The sequence below is a fragment of the Solanum dulcamara genome, chromosome 9, assembly GCF_947179165.1.
Source record: "Solanum dulcamara chromosome 9, daSolDulc1.2, whole genome shotgun sequence".
Classification (NCBI taxonomy): domain Eukaryota; kingdom Viridiplantae; phylum Streptophyta; class Magnoliopsida; order Solanales; family Solanaceae; genus Solanum; species Solanum dulcamara.
The window spans coordinates 57,603,222-57,625,373 of record NC_077245.1 but is presented as its reverse complement, the minus strand read 5'-3'; the positions used below and the strand labels follow the sequence as shown (position 1 = coordinate 57,625,373).

At 31.6% G+C, this 22,152-nt stretch overlaps 2 protein-coding genes and 1 long non-coding RNA gene across 5 annotated transcripts; 2 read left to right on the top strand and 1 right to left on the bottom strand.

The window, feature by feature from the left end:
* Window positions 1-8,868: 8,868 nt before the first annotated feature.
* Window positions 8,869-21,636, top strand: LOC129903054 (probable carboxylesterase 15). Its single transcript, XM_055978535.1, has 2 exons — window positions 8,869-9,692; window positions 21,082-21,636. Exons 1-2 carry the CDS (start codon window positions 9,004-9,006, stop codon window positions 21,386-21,388), a joined length of 996 nt encoding a protein of 331 aa, XP_055834510.1. The 5' UTR covers window positions 8,869-9,003; the 3' UTR covers window positions 21,389-21,636.
* LOC129903055 (uncharacterized) lies at window positions 12,361-14,819 on the top strand. 3 transcript variants are annotated; one of them, XR_008770195.1, is made up of 7 exons: window positions 12,361-12,824; window positions 12,914-13,149; window positions 13,235-13,355; window positions 13,484-13,800; window positions 13,938-14,037; window positions 14,140-14,173; window positions 14,261-14,746. It is a non-coding gene; the product is annotated as an uncharacterized LOC129903055 (long non-coding RNA). The 3 variants fall into 3 exon arrangements; XR_008770194.1 differs by having other exon boundaries at window positions 12,364-13,149; window positions 14,261-14,627; window positions 14,736-14,819; XR_008770193.1 differs by having other exon boundaries at window positions 12,366-13,149.
* LOC129903053 (uncharacterized) lies at window positions 15,633-17,809 on the bottom strand. Its single transcript, XM_055978532.1, has 2 exons — window positions 15,995-17,809; window positions 15,633-15,680 (listed from the first exon to the last, which is right to left on the bottom strand). The coding sequence occupies exons 1-2, from the start codon at window positions 17,244-17,246 to the stop codon at window positions 15,646-15,648; spliced, it is 1,287 nt and encodes a 428-aa protein (XP_055834507.1). The 5' UTR covers window positions 17,247-17,809; the 3' UTR covers window positions 15,633-15,645.
* Window positions 21,637-22,152: the final 516 nt, after the last annotated feature.

The following is a 22,152-nucleotide window of genomic DNA, read 5'->3' as shown; positions in this document are numbered from 1 at the left end:
ATCTTCTCCAGCTTTGTAGTAATAACAGAAATATTTTCCTGCATCCTGTCTAAAGTACTTTCCAATAACTTTCCAGAACATAAATCTCTAAAGAAAAGACTTACCTCTATGATTGGCTTCCATATCCCTTTAGGTAGATAGCTAAAAGCGATAGGAATCAATATTTCCATGAATACATGACAATCATGGTTTTTCATACCTATCAACTTTTCTTCATTCAGATCTGCCCACTTACCCAAATTTGAAGCATATCCCTCTAGCATTCTCAAATTTTTAACCCACTCACATATGTCACGTTTCTCATCCAATATGAATGAATAACTGGCTTTAGGCTTGACAATTTTACCATTTGGTAGTTTTTGCAACCACAATTTTTTTCTCCTACAGTATTCTTGTAAGTCCATTCTAGCTCTTGTGTTATCTTTTGTCTTGCCCTTAACATCCATCACTGTATTAAAAAAATTGTCAAAATAATTTTTTTCAATGCGCATCACATCAAGATTATATCATAGGAGATTATCCTTCCAATATGGCAACTCCTAAAATATGCACTGTTTGTTCCAATTATGTTCAATACCATATCCAAAAAGTCTAGATGGTGGAGTTTCTATAACTTTAGGAAATTGAGAAACTCTCTCCCAAATTTGATGTCCTGTCAGTGATGGAGGAGGAGGATCATTTTCAACCCAGTTTTTTTAATACATGTTTTATCTTTCTAAACTCATGGTTTATTGGCAAGAATTGACGATGACAATCAAACCATGATTTTTTTCTTTCATGCTTTAAGGTGAATGCCTTACTATGTTCCATGCAATGAGGACAAGCAAGCTTTCAGCATTCATCCAACCAGACAACATCCCGTATGCAGGAAAATCATTAATAGTCCATATTAAAGCAGCACGCATAACAAAATTCTGCTTAGTTGATATATCATAAGTTACTATTCCTTCAAACCACAATTATTTAAGCTCATCTATCAATGGTTGTAGATAGACATCAATCAAACTTTTAGGATTACGAGGATCTGGAATAACACAACCTAGAAAAATGTACGGACTTGTCATGCACATTTCAGGAGGAAGGTTGTACGGGGTAAGAAATACAAGCCAGCAAGAATAAGGTGAGGCAGCATTAGAGAATGGTGTGAAGTCAGCTGCACACAACCCTAATCGTACATTTCTTGGTTCACTAGCAAAATCAGGATAGATTTTATCAAAATGTTTCCATGCTTCTCCGTCAGATGGATGAGACAAGACACCCGGTGACCTTCTATATTCACAGTGCCATCTCATATGTGGGGCAGACCTCATCGATGATACAATCTCTTTAATCTAGGAATAAGAGGTAAATAATGCATCTCCTTAATTGGGACCATCTTTCCAGTAAGAGTCCTCTTATAACGAACTTTCCCACAAAACTTACAATTTTCTAATTCACTATCAGTCTTGTAGAACAACATGCAGCCATTAACATAATAATGAATTCTATCATACGACAATCCTAACTTCAAAACCAATCTCTTTGCCTGATAGAAGTTCTTAGGTATGTTAAACTCTGGATTAACTAATTCACCCAAAAGATCAATCATTGAGTCCATAGCCGCATGAGGAACACTCCAATCTGATTTAATATTCATTAAACTAACTGCAACCGACAAAGCAGAATGCAGACTCCCTTCACATAGTGGACGACTAACCTCTTTTAAATGTTGATAGAAGCGTCTTGCTTCTTCATTAGGAGTTTCATCAAAATATTATTCGGGTTCCATCCCACCTTGAACCCCGAAAGCATCATTAACCATTTCATGAACTCTATCATGTTGAAATGTATAATGTTGAACTCTATCATGTTCAACCCTAATTTGACCATGTGGTGCAAGCATATTATATTCATCCACGGGCAGTAGATTATAAAATATATTATTGAATCCATCTATTTCTCCATGATCAACCCATACAAAATATCTAGGCTTAAATTCATTACCATACAAATGAACTATAACTATATCTGGATTAAAAAATTTCAAGCACCTGCATTCACGACAAGGACACCTAACCAATCCATTTCGCTTAAAAACATCAAATGTCATGGAATGATTGATAAAACTTCTTACACCATCAATAAATTCAGGTTTTAAACCACCACCAACTTCATAATGCATGTTATACATCCACAAACGATGATCCATCTACAAAATTATATATATTCAAGCTTAATTAATTAGTTCATAATGACTATAATTCATCGAGACTATAAATTCTAATTAATTCAATTTATAATTAATTAATTCATATAATAATTAAGTGCAAGTTATGATTAATTCAAATTATAATTAATTAATTCATATAATAATTAAGTTCAACTTATAATTAAGTTGAAATTCTAATTAATTCAAGTTATAATTAATTAATTCATATAATAATTAAGTTCATGTTATGATTAATTCAAGTTATAATTAATTAATTCATATAATAATTAAGTTCAAATTATAAATATTTCAAGTTCTAATTAATTCAAGTCAGAAGTTCTAAGTTAAATAAGAACAAAATTACAAGTTTCAAGTATATACAAATTAAAGTTTTAACATAGGAGTATTCAAGTATCTATTAAAGTTCAAGTTCATGACAACATAAAGTTCTAATTAATTAGTTTTAAAGTCTAAAAGTTCAAAATTTATCTAAACTAAAATAATTTATAAAGTTCTGAATTCCTAAAATTCAAGTATCCAAAGTTCAAATTAATAACCACATGAACTTCTAAGTTCTAGTTATTTCTAAAGTTTAAAGAGTTCAAACATATAAAAACCTAAAAATTTCAAAGTTCCACTTTCAAAATTCCTAAAGTTTAAGTTCATGACTTTGAATAATATTATTTAAAGATATAACAAAGAGTTCAAACATATACAAATCTAAAAATTTCAAAGTTCCACTTTCAAAATTCCTAAAGTTTAAGTTCATGACTTTGAATAATATTATTTAAAGATATAACTACTACCATTTTATTGAATCAAAAGAAATATGAACCACTTATCATTTTTTCATATGCTGTTAAATTTGGCACATAACCTTATTGGCACTAAGGACGCATAGTAGAATTATCACATGACAAGTAATGCGTCTGAGCCAAATAAGATAAGGATCATTGTATCGAATTGGTTCATGATTGACTGGTGCATCAAAAATATTTTAAAGCCGTTGATTTTTTAAAAAGCAATCATTGCGCATGCTTCAACTCCCAATTTATATTTGATCTTCTTTGACAATCATGATAAAAAATTATGGAATCAAATAAAAATGAAGTTGTTATCGTCTGTTTCAATCCAAATTACCTCATAACTTGATCAGACAAATGAACCTCAACCACATACCAACAAAACATTGAAGCTCAATATATTATGCCATATATCACTTCCAATGAAATAATAATCCAAAACGCTCTCAATTAAGTCATAAGAATATGACTTCCAATTAAACTACATGAAAAGAAAAAAAAAATGGAGTCTCAAATAAAATATACATAAAAATTAAAACAAAACTAATATAACATCATACCTGATCCTTCCTCTTGGAATCAAGTGCGTCCTTAAAAGCTTTCAACACAGACTTGGTAGTGTCGGTCCAACTAAAATGTGCAAACCATCTAGTAGCACGTGAACTCTATGTAAATCAGTAGAAACGATATTCCTCATATCACTTTGTGTTATTGCCTGAGACTTGAGGACATGAACTCTCTCTCATTTCTAAATCTAAACATAATATGTATGTATAATTAGGTAATTATAAATTAGAAGAAATATTAATAAATATTTTTTGTAGTTATTAAGTATATCTGGAGTAGTAATAAAAATTCAGTTATCTCATTTTGGGTTCTTTGTGAGGCCTTACAAAGAGAGCAATACAAACACTCTAAAATTGCATTAACCCAATTATAAGACCCAATTGTAATTACGTTGTCAAGTATAGGCAGGTACATAAGCTTTAAATAACTGCAGATGTATATGCCACCATTATACCAGCAAGCATCCAAAACATGTAACATTTAGCCTTTTGATGGACCATATCTTGTGTTGCCACATTAGGCAACTGTGGTTACTCTAACATGTGCACATTAAGTGTAGAGACCTTGAGGCTGTTATGATTGAACTCTTAAAGGCGTGGAATAAAATTTAATAGTCTTTGACAAATATTTTAGTCTATTTTTTATGATTTTCGTCGGCTCATTACCAAGTACCAAATCACCATTCACATGTAAGCTATGCAACACCTCTACATCTTGCGAAGTGATCGTTGTCTCATCCAATCTAAAGTGAAACGTATGAGTCTCAAAACGCCATCTCTCGACTAGTCAAGTGATCAAACAACGGTCAATAATTGGCTAATGAAATTTATAAATACCATAGAATTCGAATAATCTAATGGTAGAATAGATCATAGCCCACCTAAACTTGTAGACTTTTATTTGGTGTACACCTAAACTTTGTGTAGGCTTAATTACCCCCCTCAACTTAGTAATTTGATAGTCGCGGCCCCCTTAAATGCTGGCAACTCATGGATGTGTAATACACGTACTGCCACATGGAATTTTTTGTCCATATGGCTTTTTTTAGAATAAAATATATATTTTTACCTTTTTAAGTTCATTAATTATTTAATCATCTTTTCAAGGTCAATTTTGTATTAAAAAAATTAAAACAATGATATTTTGACTATATTTTTTATATTTTTCTAAAGATAATGATATTTTAATCAAGACCAGAAAAAAAAAAGAAATACACAGTTAGAAAGAATAATTGTTGTATCTAAAGAAGAACTAAATAAAATTTCAACAAAATATTTTATTTATTTGGCCCAAAGGCATAAATTCCCCCCTGAAGTTGTACCGAAAAGTCAGTTACACGCTTAAACTATCATGGCGACCTATTACACACCTAAACTACCTAAAAGTGAAACTATTACCCCTTACAACTGACATGACAAAAAAAAAAAAAGCGCTAGATTCTGTAAAGTAAAAAAAATTAAAAAAACAAAATCACCCCACCCCCACATCATTTCTTCTTCATACCCACCTCCATTTACTCTCATTTTAAATCTTGATTTTTTTTCTTTCAAAACCCATTAAAATAAAAAAATATTAAAAACCAAAATCACCCCACCCCCACATCCTTTCTTCTTCACACCCACCTACCATCTTCTTCTTTACACCCACCTCTATTTACTCCCCATTTTGAATCTTAATTTTTTTTCTTTCAAAATCCATTAAGAAGAAGAAGAATTCTTCTCCCCATTTTGTTGGAAAAGACGATTGGGGTTTAGAAGGGGGGGGTCAGGGGGTCGGATGAGTGGTTAATAATTAATTAAGAGTTAATTAGTATAAAATATAATTAATAAAAGAAAAGTTCGGACAGGTGGTTAATAATTGATGGGTAGTTAATATTAATTAGGATTTAATTAGTATAAAATATAGTTAATAAAAGAAAAGTTAATTAATAAAGAAAAGAAATATAAAAAATCGGATGAGTGGTTAATAATTAATTAGGAGCTAATTAGTATAAAATATAGTTAATAAAAAAAAATTAATTAATAAAAAAAAGAAAAAATATAAAAAACCGGATGTATAGTTAATAATTAATTAGGAGTTAATTAGTATAAAATATAGTTAATAATAGAAAAGTTAATTAATAAAGAAAAGAAAAGAAAAAAATATTTTAAAATATAATTTCTGACTTAGCGATGACGTGGCACTAACATGGCGACACATGGCAGCGAATGTAATACATCACATATTATGAGTGGTGTTATGCATTCAGGTGTGTAATAGTTTCACTTTTAGGTAGTTTAGGTGTGTAATAAGTCGTCATGATAGTTTAAGCGCATAACTGACTTTTCGATATAACTTCAGGGAGGAAATTTATGCCTTTTCCCAAAAAAGAACAATGCACAATTGAAATAAATAAACATTGCATGAAGAAAATACGCAAAAAAAAATTGTAGAAAATATCTGTTTGAATTTCTTTATTTTGGCTAAACCTTCTCTTAATATCGATAAAATAAATAAAGTTTCAACTAAATTTTATAAATTTGGGTCTTGAAAAATAAAAGAAATATATATCAACAAATAATCATTGCATCTGAAAAAAATTAAAATACATTCAGAATAGAATATGCAATGTATATTAAAAAAAGTATAGAGAAATACGATTGAAACAAATAAATTATTATATTGATTATGTGGCATTTAATAGTTGAAAATACCCACTTGGAACCTGGTTTTTTTTTATTTTTCTTCCTTCTCACGCGACAAAAAGAGAGTGCATTCACGTCTTTATCACATTAGCATTCAGGGAGGCCGCGACTATCAAATTACCAAGTTGAGGGGGGTAATTATGCCAACACAAAATTTAGGTGTACATCAAATAAAAGTCGACAAGTTTAGGGGAATTTTGATCTATTCTGCCTGATCTAATCACTTTTGAGATTCGTAATGGGATGAAATATTTCTTTCTGAGGTCCCAAACTTTCCATCACATCTCTTCGTACTTAGAATCATATTAATACTTCCATCTCATATATTCCCTGACCTATGGATGATTTTTTCTATTAATACAGACGGTTCAAATATATTGAGATTCAGCTAATATGCATTATTATTAGCCATAAAAAATACATATGACAGTAAACTTAAATGTTAACCTGAATTGTTAGTCCGAGAAGATTACAAACAAATTCAAACAAAATTTTTAAATAAATAAAATCATATAATATAATATATAGACCAAAAGATCAAGCACGCAAAGCTAAGCAGGATCAAACATCATCTAAATCTTTCAAACTAGTATTATCACCCCCACACTACACTACGTCAACTATTCATTAAACACATTATGGTATTTGCTAAAGCGAAAATTGAAAAATTTATAGGAGACAGAAAAGAGAATTTTAGAGTAGAGCTAAAATAATATAGTAATCAGAGAAGAAGATGACTTCAATGTAGAGATAAATGTCATAATTTTGACAAGGTTAGGGTCCTATAAGGATAGAAATATAGTTAATCCCAAGTCTAAATAGAGAAAAATAATTAGTATAGGTTGACAACTAGTATAAAATCAATCTAACGATGATGAGTTCTCTAAATATAAACACAAAATACAAGAATCAGAGTTGCTTGACTGAATCTATTGAGCATACTCTACAAAACAAAATATATTTTTTATTATTATTATTTGTGTGAGGTTATTTTATATTAATAAGATCATAAATTATGATACTTTTTTTCACTAATTAATTAGTATATTTGTTTCACCCGTCAATTTTATCCTTTTTATATAGGAATTAAGTTATATACATCGATAACATAATGAATTTCTTTTTCTGTCTTCTCTGAAACTGCATAAACACAAAAGCATTTATGCATCGGTCTTCTTTTCGTTTAATTCAACATATTATATTGATTTTTTATAATTTATTTTAGATATTCACCAATGAATGCTACTTAATAGAATGCACTAAAGTTATCATTTAAATTGATCAGAAATTTGATCCGAAGGTGTATATATTTTTGACATTATCCATACTCAAAACTTCAACTATTAAGTTATGTACGTTTTTTTTTTTGTGATGATAACCAAACCAAAATTTCAATTTAAATTTGAGACCTCAACATCAATAATCCACCACTTTTATTCTTTGTGCTCTTCTTCCTAGTTTTTTTTTTTTTGAAGTATCTTATTCTTTGTGTTAAATGATTAGTCTATTGTTTAGACAATAATTTTTTTGTTAGTGTACAAATTTTATAAAAAAATTAAGGGTCTCTTAATATGATTTTGCCTTCCGCCCCTGTTAGTATTCTTTTACAACAACAACATATTTAGTAAAATCTCATAAATGAAATTTGAAAAAGATAAAGTGTATGTAGATTTTACCACTACTTCAACTTGTATTTCTTTGTAAAGTAAAAATAGTCTTTCAATTCGCTTTAAACCACTCTTAATTTATCGGTTTTGTTACGAAAAGAATTTTTTGGCGTTAATATGCAAACATGTTTTTGTTAGGATGGAGTTTCTAAACAGTGGCAATTCAATTTTAATTGGAACTCAACATACCTAGCACTTGTTCTGTATTCATGAGGTATTAGTTATACCACAAAATTAGTAAATTCCAACCAGTAGAATAGAATAGCAAGAACTACTACTTAAAATTCATCCACGAAGATATCGACACCCGCTCTGAAAAACCACATATTGGGACCTTGCACGTGTAAAGCAGAGCAGCCTGCTTTTCCCACTTTCCCTTCCAGAAACCTCAAATGGGAAATTAGAAAAATTCCTCTTTTCTTTCCGGCCAACAAATGGAATAAGAAATTTGCATTCCACAAAGTGTTGTTCAAATAATTTCTACTACTCCATTCTAATTTATTTGATTTAGTTTAACTTAACATAATTTATTTTAAAAAAAAATCTGATATTTTTTTTGTAAATTAAATAATAAATGTCTATGTAATTATAAATTATTTCATTAAAGATAAAATAAATATTTTAAAGTTAATTTGCTTGCTTACTCCATTGCAAAAAAAAAGTGATCTAATTTGACTTGACATAAAGTTTAAGAAAATAAATAAAAAAATTTAATTTTGTGGTCCTAAATTAAAGTTATATCAAATGTATCAAAATCTCATTTAATCTTGTGATCTTAAAAAATTGAAATTAGAATATTATTAAAAAAAAGAAAAAGATCATTATTTTTGTAATAGATTAAAAAGAAAAGTTGGTTATTTTTTTTGAAACTAAGAGAATGCTAAATATAAAAACATCTCATCTCTTTTGCAAGTGACTAAAAATAAAAGTGCATATAAATTGGGAAATAGGAATACTTGCATGTGGTAGGCGATTTTCAGCTTTAATATAACAAAAAAAGAAACCTTAGAATAGTCCAATTGAGCTACATCCGTTGGTTTGCTCCCTATTTATAGTGAGATTAATTTCCTTCACCTCACTGCTATCCTAAAATAATGGGTTCTCTTCCTCATGTAGTAGAAGACTGCTTAGGTATCCTTCAAGTTTACAGTGATGGATCCATTAGCCGATTAAGTGATGACCAAATTGACTTTCATAATTTTCCTGTCAAAGACGATGGCTCAGTCGTCTGGAAAGACATCCTTTACGACAACGGAGACGGAAAAGAGAAACAGTATCTCCGTCTTTACAAGCCAACAAAATGTAGTGCAAACAAGCAGCAGCTGCCAATCATTTACTTCTTTCATGGTGGAGGTTTCTGTTTAGGTTCACGTACGTGGCCTAATTGTCATAACTGTTGCCTACGTCTCTCCTCTGTACTCCAAGCACTTGTTATCGCTCCTGACTATAGGCTGGCCCCAGAGTATCGCCTTCCAGCTGCGATGGATGATGCGTTTGCGTCCATGAAGTGGCTGCAGAATCAGGCTTTGTCAAATAGTACTACATATGATGATGCTTCATGGATAAATCATGATTATGATCGGGTTTATGTGATTGGAGACTCATCTGGTGGGAACATGGCGCATCATTTGGCACTGAGACTTGGAGTTGGCTCACCTCAACTGGCACCGGTTAGAGTACGTGGTTATGTTCTCATGGCGCCATTTTTCGGGGGAAGTCCAAGGACTAAGTCAGAAGCAGAGGGACCTGATGAACCTTTCTTGAATATGCAAATTCTTGAGAGGTACAATTCCAAAACTCCCTCGATAAAAAATTACATCATATATATATAATATTTTATATACTATATAGAATTTGAACCTTCTGAATATAAAATTAGAGATTTGCTTACAGTTTAGAGGGTTCAAAATTCACCTTAAGATTCTAAATTCAAATCTTCAACACTATATTTTTATTTTTTGAATCCGTTCATAAAAATTCTGAATCCGTTACTGAATACGATATAACTAATGAATATGAACTGCTTGCTCGTATCTCTTTAATTCTTCTCCTTGCTCCTCTTTCTTTTTTTTTTGCATGGCCATGAAGAATTTAAGATAATTTAAAGTAGTTATTTATAGCTAGGAATTATACTATTTTAACAATCAATCCATCATCGAGGAACCAATGGCGACGTAGGGCAGGGTATGGGGAATTCGATGAATTCAGAGACTTTTCATCCAATATGGAATGTCTCTTTTAGGAGTAGATACAAATGCTGTTGTTTTATGTCCTCAAAACTAAACAAATACTCATGTGACACCTTGTTTTCGAGTGAGAACAACTTTTGTTTCCTTTTTTCAATTATTGCGCACTTTAATTTAAACCAAAATCTATATAATTAAGCAGGCAGACGTTTTTCTCTTTTTGAAATCCAATGAGTAATTTACTTACTAGTCTGTGTATAATTTTCTTGAGATGATAAGATAAAGGATCCGCAGCAAATTTATTAATCACGGCTATATATTCACGTCAATCCATCTATAAAATTAACTTTCAAGAAATTTGTAAAAAGTTAAAGATAGCTACAAAAGATGATGTAATACAATTTTTTAATATTAAAAGAAACTTTATGATGAGCAATTATGATAGAGAAATAAATTATTGAATGAGAAAATTGAAATTATTGAATAGAGAATGAGCTAGTGTGAATGGGATCTTAGGTTCTTTAGTATGAAAATGACCGAACCTATTGTTATAATTGCGATAAGGATGGATAAAAGTTTTAGTGGGATTAAGACAATGCACGGAGATAATGTTAAATTTTGATCATGGTTGGCTAGTTTATGGTGTTGAGGAAAAGGGAAAATTTACTAAATCAACTACAGACCACATATCTCACTACATATTCACATTTTCAACTTTCAAATGTTAGTCCCATGAGTAGAGGAGAGATGCTACTTTCTTGGAATATACCTGGTACTCAATGGTTTGAATTTTAAATTATCTTCTTCTTCTTTTATTTTGAAAAAAAAAATGTTTCACTAAAATTAAATCGATTTTATTTTGTTTTATAAATAATAGGTTATATCAATTGTATTTTTTAAAAAAAAAAAATCATATGAAATTATTTCTATGTTGTAACGTTACAAAATATTTAATAATTTTCTGTTCTATGAAACTTTTACAAGATTTCATAAAACTATAGATTCATACAACATACAACTACTTTAATGTGATGTTTCTTCTTAACACTACTAAAATTTAAGGAGAAAAACCGACAGGATTGAATCAATCCAAAGAATCTAGGAGAATTGATTCAGTATGTCGATATAAGATTTATTTTTTAAAACAAATTAATTCTTTTTAAATAAAATTGACAGTTGTCTCATGTCTGTTGATTTATTTCTCGCGCAACAATGTGCTGAAACTATACAAAGTGATTTTTTTAAAAAGGAAAATTGATGCAGTCCCATAATTTTTTATTAGAATTTTATACAAAAGTCGAGAGACTTTGTTATTTGTTGAAGTGCAAAATTATAGCTGAAGAGTAAACATAAAAATGACGGAAATATTTTATCAAAAAACATATATAGTCGAGAAATAGAATTGTCTAAAGAATAAACACTTAAGTTTAATTTTAAGTAACTATATTTTTTATGTATATTTCAGAAAAATTGACCCATTGACTCTGTCCGTCGGTTTAGTGGAACCAACCAATGCCAAATCAACGGATTGTTTTGGTGTCGATTTTTCTTTAAAAAATTAATTTAATCCCTTGATTTTGACCCAATTTTTAGTATTATTATAATTTAACCACTATTTTTATTTTTATTTATGTCATCACTAATATATTACACCCTCCGGACCACTTTATTTGTCATGTTTTATTTTACACATTTTTTAAAAAAAATAATAACTAAAAAGTAATTTGACTAAATTATTCTTATTTATTATTCTTCTCAATTTAGTATTTTCTCCTTTTACATCATATTAACATTTTTTCATATTTATAATTAAGGGTAAAAATGAAAATAAATAATTATTATATTTTGACTTTTTAACATAATAATTATTTTGAATTATCTATATATTTTTGTAAGAACGGTAAGCAAAGCGGTCTGAGGGATGTATTGAACAGGGAAAATAAAATTTTTATATCTAATTAAACGTGGAAAATAAAACGGAGATTCTATGTGCTTTTGTGAATGTACCTACCTATATACACTTGTTTTGTGGCATTTGCTGCTGTCAATTTGTGAACTCAGATACACTATTTGTGACTCATGATTATTTTCGTTCCCCATGTGAACCTCTAACCTCCACTGACCACTATCATCACGAACTTTCGAAATACATTTTACTTTATGAGTGTGTTTTTGGTATGGTGGAAAATATTTTATTTAGTTAAAAAATTTAGTAAATATTTTTTTTGTTTCTCTAGAAAAATGATTTTGTTAATATAAAATAAAATAAAAATTTATAAGTGACATTCTATATTCTATATTGATTGTGAGCTTGTTTGAGCTCAGTTCCTTCTAGAATCTGAGAAGGAAGAAGAAAGGAGGAAGAAGCTAGAGAGAAGGAAGAGAAAGATTAGAATAGAGAGAGAAAGAGAGTTCACATTTTTGGGGCAGTGTTTTACAAAATGCCCTAACTTTATGTTTACATAGTTGCATATCCCTACATATACCAAATTAGTTGTCTAACTGACTAACTAATTTGGTTAGTTATTTCTAACCATATAGTAGGTAAAATGACCACACTACCCTTGATTCTAACTAATACTTCTAACTTCTTTTTTCATCTCAACACTCCCCTTCAAGCTAGGAGGTGCAAAAATGTTTAAAACTCCTAGCTTGGATAAAAGGTACTCATGTTGAGCTCTGGGCAGTCCCTTTGTCAACAGATCAGCTGGTTGTTCTTGGGTTGACAGGTAGTCGATTTTGATCATGCCTTGCTGCAACCTCTCTCTAATGAAGTGGCAATCTATTTCGATATGTTTTGTTCTTTCGTGATGCACAGGATTGGCAGCAATTTGAATAGCTGCTTTGCTGTCACTATATATCTGCACTGGTACCTTCATTTCAGCATCAACTTCTTTCAACATTCCCAGCAGCCACACAAGTTCTGAAATAGTAGAGGCCATACTTCTATATTCAGCTTCAGCTGAACTTCTGGACACTGTGGTTTGTTTCTTGGCTTTCCATGAAATAAGAGATTTTCCCATCTTGATCAAGTAGCCTGTGACTGATTTCCTGGTGAGTGCACAGGCTGCCCAGTCTGCATCACAGAATGCTGTGATTTGATTATCTGATTTACTTGACAATAGTATACCTTGTCCAGGTTGCCTTTTCAGATACTTAACTACTCTTAGAGCTGCATCCATGTGGGACTTCTTTGGCTGATTTAGGAACTGACTTAATGTTTGGGTGCTGAAGGCTATATCTGGCCTTGTCATGTTGAGGTATAGAAGTTTACCTATGAGTTTTTGATAGGCTGCCTATTCTATTAGAGGATCTTGTGACTCTTCCTGCTTTTGGTTTACATGCTCATCATAAAGCTTTGATGTAAGCTTAATGTTGGCATCTATAGGTGTTCCTGCTGGCTTGGCTGCAGTCATCCCTACTTCTGCTATCAGATCAAGTGTATACTTCCTCTGATGCATAAGTATTCCTGCTTTGGATCTTGAAAATTCAATCCCCAAGAAGTATTTGAGCTCCCCTAAGTCCTTCATCTTGAATGCACTTTGTAGAGCTTTCTTTGTCTCTTCTATCAACTTTAGGCTGCTACCTGTGACCAACATGTCATCTACATACACAAGCACAATTACAATACCTTCTGCTGACTTGTTGATGAACAAGGAGTAATCATATTGGCTTTGTTTGAACTTGAGGGATGTAAGAGCTTCAGTAAGTTTGTGGTTCCACTGCCTTGGAGCTTGTTTGAGCCCATAAAGGGACTTTGTTAGTCTACATACCTTCTCCCCTTGACTGACAAATCCCTGGGGTAGCTGCATATATATTTCATCCTCTAGGTCTCCATGTAGGAATGCATTGAAGACATCTAATTGATGAATGGGCCAATTTTTGGATGCTGCAGTGGAAAGAATGGCCCTGACAGTCACCATCTTCACAACAGGGGAAAAGGTTTCTTTGTAATCAATTCCCTCTTGTTGACTGTATCCTTTAGCTACTAGTCTTGCTTTGTACCTCTCAATTTCACCTGTTGATTTGTATTTAACTTTGTAGATCCATCTGCAACCAATGGGCTTCTTCCCTGCAGGTAAGGAAGTAATTACCCAGGTATTGTTGCATTCCAGTGCTTGAATCTCTGCCTTCATGGCTTCAATCCATCTGGGATCTTTGACAGCTTCAGCATAGCTGGAAGGTTCTATCACAGAGGAAGCAGCTGCAATAAAGTGTTGATGAGAAGGTGAGAGGTGAGAGTAGCTTACATAGTTGGACAGAGGATATTGGACATCCTGATTAACATTCAAGGAGACAAAATCCTTCATCCATGTGGGAGGATGTTTAGACCTGGCAGATCTTCTAGTGAGAGGAGGATCAGACATATCAGCCTCAATCACATCAGTATGTGGTTGTATAGGCACATAGCTTTGCTTATCACCACCTGGATGCACACATGAAGCCTCTTCTGATAATACAGAAGGAGAAGCACCTGAGATTATGAAGGGAGACAGAGAAAGCTATGTAGCTGTCTCACCTATGTCTTGCAGGTTATCCACAAACAGCTGCTGAGTTGCACAATCATCAGCCTTGGTAAAAGGAAATATATTTTCTCTAAAGGAAACATCCCTGCTAACAAAGAATGTGTTATTATGCAGGTCAAACAGAATATAGCCTTTCTGCACTTCTGAGTAACCCATGTGCACAGTTGATCTTGATCTGGGGTTGAGTTTGTCATGTTCAGTGAGGTTCTTTGCAAGGGCTAAACAGCCAATTGTTCTCAAATGAGATATGTCTGGTTTGCTGCCATACAATCTTTCATAAGGAGTGTGGAAGTTAAGGACACTACTAGGAAGTCTGTTAATGAGGTAGGCAGCAGCTAGTACACAGTGACCCCAATACCTGATAGGTATTTTAGCTTGAAATCTGAGGGCTCTGGTGACTTCTAGTAGGTGTCTATGTTTCCTCTCAGCCACACCATTTTGTTGAGGAGTGTATGGACAAGATCTTTGATGTATAATACCCAATGCTTTGAACATACCATCACATACTGAGTTAACAAACTCAGTACCATTATCAGACCTTAGGACTTTGACCACCTTGCCAAACTGATTTTTTGTATACTGCAGGAACAATTTAAGAGACACACATACATCTGATTTGTGTTTGAGTAAAAATAGCCAAGTCATTAGTGAAAAATCATCAACAATTGTAAGAAAGTACTTGTTGCCATCAAAGGTAGCAGTATTATAAGGTCCCCAAAGGTCAACATGTATCAACTCAAAACAGCTACTACTTTTGATGATGCTAGAAGGAAATACAGGTCTAGTTTGTTTTGCAAAAGGACACACCAAGCAGTCTGACACCTTACACTTACTAACTTTATTCATAGTAAACATCTTTGACAGTACAATTGAAGATGCATGTCCTAGCCTTTTATGCCATAGCTCCATATCTAACTCCTTGTCTGTTGGATGAGCAGCATCAACATAGTGTGCAGAATTCATAGTCTGACTTGTATCACCTTGAGTTAATTGACTCCATAGCAAATACAAGCCTCCCTCTTCTCTACCAACTTCCTTCACCTTCCCAGTGTAAAGCTCCTGGAAAACACAGAAATCAGGGAAGAAGGAGACTGAACAGCCTAATTCCTTGGTTATTTTGCTAACAGACATTAAGTTATACTTGAACTCTGGAATATGAAACACATTTGTGATCAGACTTTTAGATGGTAAACTACAAGAACCAACATGAGTTACTTGAGTGGTACCACCATTTGGTAAACACACATTCTTAGGAGTGTCAAGCTTATGTACAGACTTCTTTAGCAGCATCTCCAGCTTAGACACCATATGATTTGTGGCACCTGTATCCACAATCCACACTTCACTATTTTCAGTCACAAATAAGGCCTTACCTGCATTATTTGCCTTATTGCACTCAGGTGCATTGGCTCTTGGACAAGATTGTTGGTTCATCATCATAAGAATTTGCTCATACTGATCCTTTGTGAATGTACACCCTTGAAGTAGTTGTTTGACCTCTCTCTCAGTTGTCTTGTTAGGAGTAGTTGTTGTTAGTTTGTCTGCAGTGTGCTGTACTGTGCTACTTCTGCCCCACAGTGGTTCATCAGACACATTTGTGTTTAGACCATAAGAAAAGTTAGCCTGACCTGACTGCTGAGATTGACTAGTGAGACTATTAGTATCAGTATGAACCATGTTTGCATTCTGAACCCTCCTTTTTGACTTGAAATCTGGGGGATACCCCACCACCTTGTAGCAGGACTCTTTTGTGTGGCCTCTACATTTACAGAAATCACAGATTAAGGAGGTATTCTTCTTGAACCTATTGCCAATGCCTGAACTATTTCCAGCTCTGGAGTACATAGCTACTGACTCTGAATTTGATGCATATAGTCCCAAATTATTGATGCCTGTAACCACAGCCTTTTGACTCTCATCTCCTACTATCATAGCATATGCTTGATTGATATTAGGCAAATGATCTATCATGAGAATTTGACTCCTAGCTTGATGATACGTGTCATTCAGTCCCATTAGAAATTGATATAGCTTTTGTCTATTCATGTGAGCTACAAAACCTCTGGATTTCTCACAATTGCAACACGGTGAGGGCACCAACACTTCAAACTCATCCCACAATGCTTTCAGCTTAGTATAATATGTTGATACAGAAACTGTTCCTTGTTGCAAAGTGGCTATCTCCTTATGTAGACTATAAGTTCTTGACCCATCAACTCTGTCAAATCTCTCTTGCAGGTCAGTCCACACACTCGATGCATTTGAAGCAAATGCAATTCCACTCAGCAAACTCTTCGAAACTGAATTCATAAGCCATGACAACACAATTGCATTTACTCTTTCCCACTGGCCCCATAGTTCTTCACCATACATTTCTTTTCTGCACGTTCTATCCACAAGCCCTAATTTATTTCTACCTAGTAGGGCTAATTTGATTGACCGATTCCACAGAGTATAGTTTTCAATACCTTGCAACTGAAACGATATGATGCTAATACCACTCACATCCGTAGGGCTAAGGAATAAGGGATGATTATAGTCAATACCTTGTCCATTGTTCCCTGCTGAGCTTGCCGAACTTGGTATACCCACTCGTTGAGTTGAACCAGTGGCTTCGCCTGTCATTTCTTCAAGTTTTGAGCTCTTTGTTGCGGAAATTCGTGTTGATTACAGTTTGTGCTTCGATGAAGCTTAGATCTGTAAACACAAGATATACACTTGACTGACTCTTTGACTCTGAGCTTTGAGTCTTTGAATCAGCTGTTTGAGCCTTCGTTGCAGTGATCACTGCTCTGATACCATGAGCTTGTTTGAGCTCAGTTCCTTCTAGAATCTGAGAAGGAAGAAGAAAGGAGGAAGAAGCTAGAGAGAAGGAAGAGAAAGATTAGAATAGAGAGAGAAAGAGAGTTCACATTTTTGGGGCAGTGTTTTACAAAATGCCCTAACTTTATGTTTACATAGTTGCATATCCCTACATATACCAAATTAGTTGTCTAATTGACTAACTAATTTGGTTAGTTATTTCTAACCATATAGTAGGTAAAATGACCACACTACCCTTGATTCTAACTAATACTTCTAACTTCTTTTTTCATCTCAACAGATTGTATCCTTTTCATTTTCAAAATACATCATCTTTACCCGCACCCACACCCACACCTCTTATTCTCACTCCATCTCTCATAATATTTATTTAAATTACATATAAATATTTTAAAAATAATATATTTTACCTATTTACTAAACAAAAAAATAGACTCATTTATTTTTCTAAAAAATATTTTATATAAAAACACTTTTTCACAAAATATTTTTCATTCCTACCAAACAAACATATCAAAAACAAGGACTACATCTTAGTTGCATCAAATTTTTCTTTCCATTTTATTGTAGAGTAATTGCAAGGAATATATATATATATATATATATATATATATATATATATATAGGAGGGACTTTTGCATGCCAAATCAGGCAGCATGTCAACATGCCTACTTTGGCATGTAGGGGTATTTTCGTCATTTATAAGTTCTTCTGTTCTAATTTTTCGTGGTTGTTTTTCTTATTTTTTAATTTTTTTTTATGTATATGAAGATTACATAATTTTTTTTTATAAATTACGATAATTAACAACCTAAAATATTTAAAAGACATATAAAAAATTTATCGATGCCACATAAATTGATGTAGAGAAAGCAATATGTATTATTTGAAATGACAGAAAAAGTATTATAAATCTCAATAATTAACATCTCAAAATATTTTTTAAGAAAAACATATAAAAAATGTGGTTAATTCTTGAAATTCTATTTGTGCCACATAAACTGAGACAAAATTAATAGTATGTCTTATTTGAAAATTACGTAAAAGTATTGTGAATCACAATAATTAGCTACTTAAATTATTTAAAAAAATAAAAAAGTTCAATTGACCCTCGAAATTCTATTAGTGCCTTATAAATTGGGAAAAATAAAGTAACAAATATTATTTAAAAATTACGTTAAAGATAGTATAAATCACAATAATTAATAACTTAAGATATTTAAAAGACATAAAAATTATTCAGTTGACTCTCAAAATTCTGTTAGTATCGGATAAATTGTTATAGAGAAAGTAACATATATTTATTAAAAATAACATAAACATTATTATAAATCACAATAATTAAAAATTTAAAGTATTTAAAAATTAAGATATTTACTCTTCAAATTTTATACGTATCACATGAATTGGAGAAAAAATTTTATATGTATTCAGACTGTGCTAGCGCAGACTCTTGTATCTAGAATTGTGAGAAGAGTCGTCTTGTCCAAAATTCGAAATAAAATTAGGCGTGGTCGTAGGTCCTCTCTAACAAGCTTCTGTTTCAACTTTTGTGATAATTTTTTTTCAGTTTTTAAAATAATAATAATATATCTATATTTGGTAATAATTAAACTTAAAAATTTTATTTTATTTTTAATGCTGTCATATAAATATATATATGACTTTTTTTAGTCCATAAATTTTAATTATTTTTAAAAAAAAATTCATGTCAAATTAAATAATTATATAAGGAGTACTGTTTTAGGTATCTCATCGAGACTGATTTGAGGAGTGTATCAAACATTTGACCTCCCTCTAGAATGATATACTCAACTCAAAGGTATCTCAACTCTATGCACACACTTGGTAGAATTTACTTAATACAATATAAATGTATAAATTCAGATAGAAATTAATATATAATACATATAAAATTACACATTGATAAAAAGTTAAAGAAAGATAATAACTGACTTTTATTATATGATTTTTGAAAAATATTTCTTTGTAGAAGGAAGGAATATTTTTTTTTAACTTATAAATTGTTTTATAAAAAATTTAGTAACAAGAAGATTTAATCAAAAATATCAATTCTTATAAAAAATGAAATTCAAACAAATCAACTGCTCATACTCTGATTCTATCTTATAAAATCGACGTAACTACTCACTTTCTCATGGATAGATAATCACAAAGAAGAAACAAAAAAGCTGTTTAGGTAATATAATACTATCTAAATTTGGCAAGCCATTGCGTCTTTACTAGAGTCTAGAAGATATCCACATTTACAAGATTTGGTAGGACCAAGTTCACCTCATATATATATTAACTTACTAATAGTATATATCTACAATTAGGGTTACAATATGACAAATCCATTATTGTATTGGATTTGGATGATGGAAAATGATTCTATCCTCAACAATTGTTAGATAATTTCAAGCATTAAGGATATGTATTAGAGTAGCAATATAGCTAAATGCATGTCGTTGTCTCTGATTTATTATAATAAAATAATAAATAATGTATGTTCTTCATTACTTGGTGAGCCAAATTTCCTGTCATATTATATCGATAAAACAATAATAAGTCTAGAAGTTTAAATTAACCTTCAGTGGATAATATTATATGAAAGTTGATTTCAACTAAAACTAAGAGGGTGTGTAGTATGGTGAAAAATGTTTTCTTTTATATTTGATTGGACAAAATATTTGAAAAATATTTTTCTAGAAAAGTTAATTTCTTTAAAGTGAGAAAAATGACTTTCTTAATGGAATAAAGGGAAGCATATTTCATAAGTGACATTCTAGTTTATTGTACCCCTCAATCCACCCAACGCCTCTTCCCTCATCCCACCCCACCGCACCCTTTGACCATCCTCCATTCCATCCTTATAGAGTTTTGGTAGATTACGCATAAATACTTTAAGATAATATTTTTTGTTATTAAAATAAATAAGAAAATCAACTTATTTTTCAGAAAAACTTCTCTTAGGAAAATATACTCTTTGTACCTAACACACCCTTAATTATTTAATCATTATATTAAAAATTGTTATAGAGGATAAAAAAAATCTGAATGTATTATTTTCTAGTCATAATGGGGTGACAAAAATAAACTCAAGTTTGCTCAATTTCTCCAATGTGTTTTAGTTTGGATGGATTAGTGACTTGCCTATTTATTATTTCAATCTATTAAAATTGAATTGATATATATTTTGATTGTTTTATTAGAAATTTTGTCAAAATATTTTTAAAAATATATTTTTTCATTTGATATATTATATATAACCATAATTTTTTAAAAAAATTAATTGATACTAAAAATTTATAGAAGAACAATAAAATAGTTAAAATTTAGTAAGAATTTGACGAGTTTGATTATGACCTGCATTTTAATCCATTTTAGCCCAATCTATTTCATCAATTTGGCTAGTTTGGTCATGGCGTATTTAAAATTTTTCATTTGTTAACTCAATTTATTTTAAATTGTCCAAATTCAGTCAAATCCACCCATTTGATATCTCTAGTCCGTCTAACCACTAATTGAGATACTAAAATGGACGTCCCACCCTCCCTCTTAATTATAAACATTGATTGGATTGGGATTATGCTCGATACTCAACTAATTAATTATTATGTACTTTGTTTGTCAGGTTTTGGAGGTTATCACTTCCAATTGGAGCGACTGCAGATCACCCATTGGCTAACCCATTTGGGCCATTAAGCCCAAAACTAGAGCCCATTAAGCTTGATCCACTATTGGTGATTGTGGGAGGAAATGAACTTCTCAAAGATAGAGTTGAAGATTATGCAAGCAAGATGAAAGAGCTAAACAAGGACGTTCACTATTTTGAGTTTGAGGGAATGCAACATGGCTTTTTCACAAATGACACTTTCTCACAAGTTGCAAATCTAGTTTTGCAAGAGATCAAGTACTTCATGAGTGGGACCTCTTGTTAGGGCTATAAGAGTGTACGTATGTGAGCTAACTAGTAAGGTTTATTGTTGCTTCCAAATGCACACATAAATATATGTAATTATCAAATAATAAAATGATAAAATAGATGTCGAACTCATAGAGACTTATGATTAACTGTTCACTAAATTAAACTAGAACTTGTTATATAATCAGGTTCTCCAAATGGAGATTATGTTATTATCTACATGTGCAATAAATAAATTAAAGGATTTAGATTGTATCAAAGAAAAATTATTGTATTGAATTTAATTAAATTCAATATGGATGCATGTGCCAGGGTTGTAGATGGTTCATCAATCCTATTAAATTGTTAATTATTCCTCCTTAATCCAAATTATTTATCGTTGCTAATTAACCGGATTAGAATTATTCATAGTATTCTCCCAAATTACTACTCGCCTATTCATAATAAATTAACGTCGATATTTCTATGAAATTAATCTATTAAGCATGCAATGAGTTTACAATATGGGATTGGATCAAGTCCTTTTACGATAAGGTGACTAGGTATACTTATCTTACCCACAAACTTGTGTCCAAATTCTAGGGTTTGGATCAAGTCCTTTTAAATTTGTCAAATCCGAGACTAGCCTCTAGTCGCGCTACGATGCTTAGAGCCATAAGTGACCTCAAGTTAACATCATGTCTAGCATGACAATAAGATATACAAATCAACAACTGAATATAACTGAAATGGGGAAGATAACACAAATAGTCTACGGGAAAAGATATAAATTTCCCCCTA